We start from the raw sequence: 10,334 nt of genomic DNA on the forward strand, positions 1-10,334 counted from the left end.
TGGGGACTGTGGTGAAGCTGACCAGTTTGTACTTCCCCAGATTCTTCTTCCCTTTTTTAAAAAAGATTGCCACTACATTTGCCTTTTTCCAATTGTCCAGGACCGTCCTCAATTGTCCAGGACCGTCCTCAATCGCCAGAGTTTTCAAAATAATGGCCAATGGCTTTTCAATCACATCAGCCAACTCCCTCAGCATCCCCAAATACACACATCAATGGGGCAGGATATAATGTATGTCCAGCTTTTCTAAATATTTCTTAACCTGTTCTTTCTCCACGGAGGGCTGCCCACCTCCTTCCCATACTGTGCTGTCTAGTACAGCAGTCAGGAAGCTAACCTTTTCTGTGAAGATAGGGGCAAAAAAAGCATTGAGTACTTCAGCTTTTCCCTGTTCTATCACTGGATTACCTCCTTCATTTAATAATAGTTCCACACCTTCCCTGCCCACCCTCTTATTGCTAACTTGCCTGTAGAAACCTTTCTTGTTACCTTTCACATCCCTTGCTAGCTGCAATTCCAATTGCACTTTGGTTCTCCTGGCTATACCCCTGCATGCTCAAACAATATGTTTATACTCCTCCCTAGTCATGTGTCCTCACTTCCACTTCTTATAAACTTCCTTTCTGTGTTTAAGCTCACCAAAAATTTCACTGTTAAGCCAAGCTGGTTGCCTACCATATGTGTATCATCCCATCCGGTCTCCGTTATTGCAATCAAATCATAATTCTTTGACCGTGTCAGGACTTCTAATTCTTCCTGTTTGCTTCCTGGGCATCTTACGTTTGTGTGCAGACACCTTAGATAGCTATCTAATTGCCCTACTTGCTCAATTAGGGGTCCTCTTCTGTTGCACCTTCCTCCTTGTGTTTCTTCCTCGTATCCTACTTCCCCACTTACCTCAGGTCACCATCCCCCGATGAATGTAACTTAAACCCCTCCTCGCTAGGTTTGCAGGCCTGCCTATGATGATACTCTTCACTCTCTTCATTAGGTGGATCCCATTTCTTCCTAGCAATCCTTGTGTTTGGAACAGCATCCCATGGATGAAGAATCCAAAGCCTTGTCTCCAACACCAACTGCGCAATCACGTATTTACTTCCAAAATTTGACAATACCTGTCTGGACTTTTTCCTTCAACAGGGAGGATGGATGAGAACACAACTTGTGCCTAAAACTCTTTGATCCTTTTTCCCAGTGCTGTGTAATCTGCAGTGACCCACTCACGGTCATTCTTCGCAGTATCATTGGTTTCTATGTGCAGAAGTAGGAAGGGGTAGTGGTATGAACTCTTGATCAGTTTCAGAGAGCATCCTGTATTTTGGCTGCAAGCAGCAAGCACACTTCTCAAATTTCCTGGTGTGGATGGTAGATGGATGACTCTGTCCTCCTTATGAGGGAGTCCCCGTCTACCACCACCCTATCTCTTTCTCTTGGGAGCGATGTTCATGGAACCCCCATCCCAAGGTCTGTGCATCCCATGCCTTCTGGTCGATGGCGTCTCCTTCTGACCCCTTCCCTCAGAGGTCTCTGTCAAAGCATTCTCCACTGTAGTATCTGTGCAGAGAGCCTGGAAATTGTTGCTTACCTCTATCTGGATTGGGGATACCTGAATTATCTGTTGTCTTCTGAAAGTCACATGCTGCCAGTTTTCTTCCCTGTTTTGCATTGTCCTCTCTCTTTCTTCAGCATCCTGTATCTGCAGTATAAGATTCTGACTTCTATCTAGAAAGTCTTCATTTTCACTGATGGAACAAAGGATGACACTTTAACCTTCTCTTCTAATATGGAGACCAGATTGCACTTGTACAGATGAATTCTCTTCTATGCTCTGGGAGGAAGACAAATATGGCACATCCTGTGCAGGTCATAACAGCTAATCTCTCACTATCCATATTGTCTTCCTTCTGAAAGACTCCTCAGATGTTGTATTGATTGCACCTGACGCCTGAAGGAGAGAACAGAAGGAGAAAAAAGAGAAAGACAAACTCCAACCACTGTGTGGTTCTCCCAAGGTAAATTCCCAAGCGAACTCCCATTTTTAGCTGCTGCTTTGTTCACTGCTCTCTCTGTTCTCTCTGGCTGCCTTTTTTTATAAGGCTGCTGATTCGAAGCAAGTCCCTGGCTCAGAGCTTTGTCTCCAATCCCATCAGCCCCTCATGGTTCACTTGAAACAAAGTACTCCCGATTCATACTTTTCAAACAGACGAATACACAGTCATACAGTCCCTGCAACTAGCACCAGTAAACAAATGGTCACAGACAGACAGATATTTGGATATTCGCCCTACCAGCTCACAGCACAGCCCCCGTAATGTCACACACACCTTAGCTTCTTTCACACACTGCCCAGGCAAACTCCCTCTATTAGCTGATGCTCTGTTCGCTGCCATTGAAGTATTTTGGTTCTTTATTCAGTACATATGCATTCATGCATTGTGAATGGTTCTACTCTATTTGCTTCTGTGCTCAAGAACTTTCTCAAGTTTTTTAGAATTTATAACTGGGTTCTCAAAACAGTGAATTGCTTGGGCTGACATCAAGCCATCTTTGTTTTGCAAGTCCTCTCTGAAATAACAGGATTTAGTTCAAGATACAGAGATTATCCATGTCTATTCCATTAATATAGAATAATTGACAGATTTGCCAGAATTTATTCTTTAAGCTTTATGTATTTAAAATTTGCTAATGCCTTTTGAAGCATTTTTGTATCTGTAGTAGAACTGCTTGGTAGGAAAGAAAATGCCAAAGTTTACCACACTCACCTGCAGCTTGATGATGTTAGTCTGTGGAGTGAAAAATAATGTACTACGAAAGTAATGTTTTGAGACTCATCTCCAATTTATCACACTTTTCTTCTTTATAAAAGCACCAGTTTTTCCTGTGTTCAGTGTCTCTGCACTTCACTTTGTCAGTCATTGATGTCACTGGCCCAGTCTCTAGCTTGCCAAAGGGTGGAGTTCATGAACCAAAGGAAAAATCTCCAGTAAATCAAAATTAGATTAATAAATTTTCCTGGTCTGTTTTTTCTCTTAAATTCGCTCTTTATGGAGAATGATAGAGGAGGTACTCAGTACTTCATTGAAGAGTAGCCTAGCAGGTATATGTGAGAGCGCTGATGAAAACTGAGGTGCTTGTTAATCTGAGTAGCAATCTAAAATGCTCTTTGAACTGAGTTGACTTGGTTGAGCAAGGTATTAAGAAAGATATCCCCTTCCCTCAAATAATCCTCCTCTTCAATGTAATAATGGTGAAAAGGTTAAATCAGAGTAGCTTAATGAGAAATGTTGCTCCTGCATTACTGATTTATTGTAATAGTGCTTGACACTTTGGGTACTTCTAGACTACATGCCTCTGGCGACAGAGGCATGTAGATTAGGCTACCCGGCATAGGAAAATGAAGCGGCGATTTAAATAATTGTCACTTCATTTAAATGTAAATGGCTGCCGTGCTGAGCCGATCAGCTGTTTGTCGGCTCAGCGCAGCAGTCTGGATGCTCCGCGGTCGACATCAAAGGCATTTGTCGACCTCCCAGGTATGCCTTCTGGGATGAGGTTTACCTGGGAGGTCCACATATATAATTATATATATTTCCCTAGTCTAACATGTTAACGTATTTTCTTTTTAACAGCCTCAAGTACTACAGCCTTCCTGCATCCTTCCCAGTTCCACAGACCTCGTCCAGGGAAAATTAATAAAAACCCCACATATCGAGGCCCACAATGAACACCTTAAACAGGGCCTGCATGAAAACAATGATTGTTCCATTCAAAATGCTGCAAGTGGCTCTTTCATAAAGAAGTTGAATATTTTGAGTAAATGTTTAAATATAAAGGACTTGAATGAGTGTGCACCTTTTGATGAGAATTTGAAGGTTAACAAGGGTGCTAAAGATCAAGGAGAACTGGCTACTAATGAAGATAGAACACCTTCTTCATTTCAGACAGCTACCCAAGTGGATGTTAAAGATGTGCAGACTAAGTTAGCTGTGAAAAGTCAACCTTTATCTCCAAGCCAGGCTTCTCAGCCAAAGACTTTAAGAGCTTCAGAGTCCCCAAACCAGAATGCTTTAGTGCCTCCTACAGTAGCCATTACTGCACCATCTCCAACCTGCTCCATTGCTTCCACGGAACCTAAGCTATCACCACTAAGTAGTGCCACACAGCTACAATCAGCAGCTAGTCAGAGAAACCTAAAGAGTAAACCGAGTCAGAGAATTTCTAAACTTCATCCGCCAACTATTTCCTTTGTTAAATGTAAGCAAATAAGAAACCCGAAATCTTTGCTTATATCTGCAGAACCTCAGATCTTCCATTCCAAGACTAACATCCCAAGGCCGCTGGCACAAAAAAAGGAAAATGTGCAAAATCAGAGTGCCAGTTTGCATTTTGGGGATAGTTTAGCCTCTAATTGGCATTCCCGCCTCCCTAAACCAAAGACACATTAAAAACATGACATCCATATGCACATCTCATTAGAAAAAATTATACATTGCTTTATTTATGACTTTATCCAAATCCTGAATGAGTATTAAAAATGGGATCTGTTATTAAAATTTGCCTATTGCAATCTGAAAGTTGATGCAATCAAAAACTGTCCATCTTCTCTTAAAAGATCATAATGGTTTATACTTGCATCCTGTATTACCGTTCTGTCTCTCCTAATAACTTAACAAATACTGAAATCTGTGATGACCACTGAGCACTTTTCCACGGTGTTTCACCATGCATTTGAGAAGGGTAGTTTGCTTGCAGAATTAATTACTTGTTTTTATTAATGTGAACTGTTGGACAGCAGAATCAATATTCAATCTAATCTTTCAGTTCTGACTTCTAGTTAGATTTATAGCAGTGGAAAATTAATTTAGATATCTAATTTATTAGCATATGTTACCCTGGACATAATTTCACTCTATTCTAGAGGCCTATGCAAAATCTTCATACTTACCCAAATTATCTCATGACTCTAATAAAATATAATTAATGTTGTTTTAATCTAGATTTGATACCCTGAAGGTATCACAATGCTGCTGTATTTGCTTTTAAGCTGCTCTTTACCATTCACGGATTGCAAACAGATCTCATAGGGTGAAATAGCTCTTATTTGCACAGAAACTTCGATCCATCCGAATAGTGTACTGAAACTGTAGTATCTCTTGTGGTGTTTAATAGATATTACTGGGTAAATTTTTGTAACAGAGAGCAAAGGATACTTGTGCAAAAAAACTGTGCAAGTGCTTTTCAGAAGGTGTATAATGAGCCTCTGGGGATACGGAATCCATAAAAGCTGAGCTGGTGGTTTCACACCATACATTTTAATTATTTAACTTTCTTGTACTATTTTTATATGTATTGACTTCCTGCTTATTATTGGAAGAACTGAGGTATCTGAGTTGAAATGTTTGCACAAAACTTGAGCATATATTCAGGGATTTGAAATTATTTTACATAATAAAACTTACTTTTAAAAAGCCCTTCTTTTTCTAAGACCCGCAGCTTTGCTTTGAGCAATTTTCTGATGTCATTCTTAGACCTGGAAATATGGTTATTTCAGGGAAGGGTACCTTCTCAAAGATAGGGGGTTCCTAGGAAGGAATTCTGGGAAAATAAAATAAGGAAATACGTTTCTTCTCTCTTTAGCAAGATATCTGGTCTTCAGATATTTGTCAGGTGGTAGCAATGGGGTCCCAAAGTTTGAAAAATACACATACTATGGGTTGAGTAAGTGCATATCCAGCAAAGTGTTCCAAAAATTTACCCTGGTATCTCCCCCGGAAGCATAGTACCTTGTTGTCTTTAGCTTATGTATACCTGAGATGCAAGACTAGCAGCAGAACAGTCAGAAATAATATTTTCAAAAACTTACTCTTCAGTATGTAATAAAACAGAGGAGCAAGATACTGTGCTTATAGGCCTTTGCAGAAGGAAGGTGTAATACAGTACACTTTTCCAGGGAATATATTGTACATGTATATCTCTACAGGAACTTTTCAATAATGAACTCTGGCTCATAAGACAATGGTGGCTATCCCAGTGAAAAAATAAGTGACAAACTTTTGAAGAGATAACCTATGAACAATGCAAGCATAGTGCTGACAGTGTGCTCTTTTAATCAGGAGTTAGGTGAAATAATTTCATAAGTATACTTTGTTTAATCTGTTCATTTCACATCTGGTTATACAATTCTGAAATGAAACAGATTAATGTTTTATGTTAACTTATTTTTAAAAATCTATTTACCATTAATATTGTACTTGTTACAGAAATTGATCAAAACAAGTCTAAGCACAAGACTACTGTTATAATGACTTAAGTTTTTTTCCTTCTAGAAACATCTTGACAATTCTGTTTGCTGTCCAGAAGCAGAGCAGGTCTTATATTTGAGCAGTAAATAAAATTGACTTTGTGTATAGTCATAGAATTAATTCCAGGTGGTTGACTGTTTCTCTAGAGTTTGAAAATTGCTGATGAAATAATCATGTTCTTGGCTCATTTTCAGGTCTGAATAGATTTTTATGGAAGTTTTGAAAGTTGACTTTACTTAAAGGGAAGGTGATTTTATTTTTAATTGTATATAGTTTGAGGGACTTTCATGAAAAAGAATGCTATTGGTATAGAGATATTTCAGAATGGATTCTGTTATTCTCCCTTTCTTCCGTCAGTCCCCTAAGTTTTACCATTCTGATTTACTTTTCAAGAGATGGTAAAAATAAACTATTTAGTTTAAAAAAAAAAAACCTGAACTTTTACTGATTTTAAGATACAAAGAAAAGAGCCACCAAGGTTTCTATGGACATACAAAATTATTTTAAGATTTATTTTTGAAAAAAAAAAGTTGTGGTTCTTCTTGTTTCTATAGAAACTTCAGTAAGATATATTCCTTGAAGTGAAAATACATATACACACTCCCTATTTTACCCTAACAGACTAGTAAATAAGAAATGGAGCCATGGATAGCAGAGCTGCTATATGTAATAGACTACGATGGTAGTATACATTGTAGTCATGTTCAGTTAAAACTCCTTGCTAAACATTCATTCATTAAACACAAGTCCATATTTCTGTTTCTATCAAGACTTTAGCGAGGGTTGTTCCAGAGTATGTACAGAAAGTCCAGAGTGTGAGGTAAAGATTATTAGTTGAACAACTGGGAGAGGTGAAGTCTTGCTCTAGTGAAAGGGGAGAAAAAAGATACCGTATGGAAAACTTCAAGTCTGAAATTGTAGCAACTGTGCTTTAAAGATGGAGATGGTTGATTAGTACTGGTGTAGATTACTCTAAATGTATAAAGGTTTAGATGCATCTTTGGACTTCTTTACATTTCTAAAATTAGTTACTGTTGACTTTTTCATCTGTTTCACATCTTGGACTTTCTTTTGTGCAATATTCACAAAACTATTAAACTACTGTTCAATACATGTGTATAAAAAAGGCAAAACAAATTACATTCTAATGAGAAAACACAAGAAAAAATAAATTGCACTTTAAATTAGCTTTATTGCTTAGAGTTGTGCCTAAAATAATCTAAATGCATCCTGTTGTGTGTGGCTTTTTGTTTGAAACTAATTTCTGTGCAAGTGTTTCTGTTTCCAAGATACCCTTATATCATCTAACAGAATTATCATATACCCAGGCATGTGAAAAGATCCATATGCAATAGCAGGTTTTCATTGTACATTAATTTTAGCTTTTATAATCATGGAAATTTAACATTAATGCAGCTCAAAAGAGCCCCCTCATTTCTCTCCAAGGTAGTACGTACTTAATCCCATTTAAAATTAATGGCAAAACTTTCATAGGATTAATATTTAGACCTTGGAGAAAAATGTGTCTTGAGTATATTGTGGAGATAGTATTGCATATGTTTTTTCATTAATAACACAGGGGTTGAGGAAAGTATTACCAACCATTTCTATTGAAAATCCCCAAATCCACTAAAAATCTTTTCATGCAGTTCACATAAAAATGATCCTAGAGTTCAAAATCAGACTCCAAGGAGATTCAACTAGATTGTATCATAGATCAATAAAAGGCAGTCCATTTTGGCTTAACTGCTGATGTAAAAAGCTAGAAGACTTGAATACCATGTGAATTGTTTATTTTGTTGTTTGCACATCACTCCCATAAGACATCCATATACTGGTTTATTGCATGTCTGGGGTGGGGGGAAAGTTTCAGATTTTGCACAGTACATAATACACTTAATATAAACATTCTCATATCATTAAAATGGAAATTTACTCATGAATTGGGCTCCTATAACTATCCTTTTTCATCTCATCATAGTGGCTAACTAAGGATCTTAGTAGATGATCATGTTGGTAGGCATGAGTTTTATAATCTACAACCATGCCATAAAGGAAATTCAAGAGTACTTCAATCACTGTTGTGGTAAAGCTGCTCACTGCCTACTTAAAGCACCACTATAATAACAATGTTAACTCCAGTGTTGATATTTATCTTAAATTCAGTATTGTTGGTTTTATTTTTTAAAACCAATTCAGAGAAAATACTGTATATTGGAATTTGCTTGTAAAATTCAGGTTTAAGCCTGTATGTAAAGATTATTTCATTTGTGTTGCACTAGTGAATACAAATAAAATTACTAATTCTGAGTATTCAGTTCTCTCAACATTCACTTTGTATTTTTACTTTACTCCACTGTAAATCTTCATTATGAAAAGTTAGTGCTGCAGGAAGGAAGCTGCACTGATGATTAATCTCTGCAATTGTACTTCTAGTGCTTTGTGTTACTAATGGATTTGTTGCCACCTCAAACAAGAGTCATTTTTGTCTAACGAAGATATTTGAATTTTTTTTTCCCTTTGTGATCAAAGTTAAGGAAGTCTGAAAACAAGAGAAAGTAGAAGACTAAAATTTAAATTGTGTCCTCTGGTAGAATCTGGTATTTAATCTAGATGAGAAGCAGAGTGTAATAGATTGATTAAGGTGACATCTAAAGATGGGGCAAGAAATGCAGAGTTTTCCTATTGAATTAACTTTTAATATTAAAGATTATGATGTACAATAAAATTGTCCTTGCTTCCAATTAAACTAAGTTGTGTATGCCTACTGCTCTCTATGTATACAGTATATATTCATTTATGTGTCTATATATGGCATTCTGAGAAGCCTTTTTAAAGAGGGTACCTAACAAGTTCAAAGGTTGGGGCTACTTTTGACTTTCTGCTAATTCCCCAGTATGTAATACATTTGTTTCTTCACTTTCTCAGCAGTCTAAACAGTTAATAGCAGGATATACTGAAAGATATGTGAAAAGAATATCCATAAAAATAAATAGGTGAGTGCTAGTGATTGGTTCAAAGTGAGATATTTCAATAGGTTTTTAAGAAGCTTTCAAATGTTCAAGTGAAAGCTATTGAAAATTTTAAAGATTTCTTATCTGGAGGGAGAATTTTATTATTTGTTTCCAAAAGACCATAAAGTTAAGAATAATATTACTCTGTTGTTCCTATCCAGGAAAATACTTAAATTCATACAATTCCAGTGGAACTTGAGCACATGCCTAACTAGGTTCCTGAACTGGGGCCTAAAGCACTAGTTAGCCACGTATTTTCAGTGACCGAAAGTATTCAATCTTTACTCTTGTGCCTTGCAGTTCTCTGATATTTGTGGGCTTGGTGTTCCTATATACAAACATAGGTTCCAATAGAAAATAGTGTCCCATATTGTAATTTTAACCTATAATGGAGACTCTAAATTTTCTAAACTGTCTCCTGCATAGAACCTGGAAGAAAATGTCAAGTATCAATTTTAAAGTATTACATTGTTGCAGAAATTCCTTTAAAACTATGTATATGGTCTTGGCAGGTGTAATCCTTAAATCTGAAAAAAAAATCAACATTTCAAATTCATAGGAATCTCAGACATTAACCTTTTTGGCTTTGTTCCAAAAAATGATAAAAAGCTAAATTTTCAAAATTTTTCACTTAACACAGTGGTTCCCAACCTTCTTTATACTGTGGACCAGCAAACGCATTCACAAATTTTTGGTGGACTGGTAACATTGTATTTGCATATTCCTTATGGTAATTAATTTTAAGAGGTCACATGTTATTTTACATCTTATCTGTTGTTGTGGTGGATCACAGTTTGAAGACATGTACATCACTAAAAAAAAGAATAACAGAAAGAATTCCCCTTTGGCTGCTGTGTGGGGCAGTCCCTCCCACAGGAGTGACTTGTGCCTGCAGAAGGAGGGGCACAGAAAGGAGCACCCAGAGGGGCAGGGAGCATGTGGGGCACTCTGTTTGGCAACTGAAATTTTCATAGAATCATAGAACACTAGAACTCGAAGGGTCCTCGAAAGGTCATTG

At 37.2% G+C, this 10,334-nt stretch overlaps 1 protein-coding gene across 6 annotated transcripts in view; it reads left to right on the forward strand.

The window, feature by feature from the left end:
• The window catches only part of CCSER2 (coiled-coil serine rich protein 2), a 223,120-nt gene extending 214,505 nt beyond the window's left edge, over nucleotides 1-8,615 (forward strand). For 4 of the 6 annotated variants that reach the window (XM_075934845.1, XM_014576098.3, XM_014576104.3 and 1 more), the window contains one exon: nucleotides 3,630-8,615. In XM_075934845.1, the coding sequence (XP_075790960.1) occupies nucleotides 3,630-4,445 (816 nt within the window). In that variant the 3' untranslated portion in view covers nucleotides 4,446-8,615. The remainder of the gene's footprint in view (nucleotides 1-3,629) is intronic. The other 2 variants (XM_075934841.1, XM_075934842.1) reach the window with 2 other exon arrangements.
• Nucleotides 8,616-10,334: the final 1,719 nt, after the last annotated feature.

Source organism: Pelodiscus sinensis, chromosome 8 (assembly GCF_049634645.1).
Source record: "Pelodiscus sinensis isolate JC-2024 chromosome 8, ASM4963464v1, whole genome shotgun sequence".
In the NCBI taxonomy this organism is placed as follows: domain Eukaryota; kingdom Metazoa; phylum Chordata; order Testudines; family Trionychidae; genus Pelodiscus; species Pelodiscus sinensis.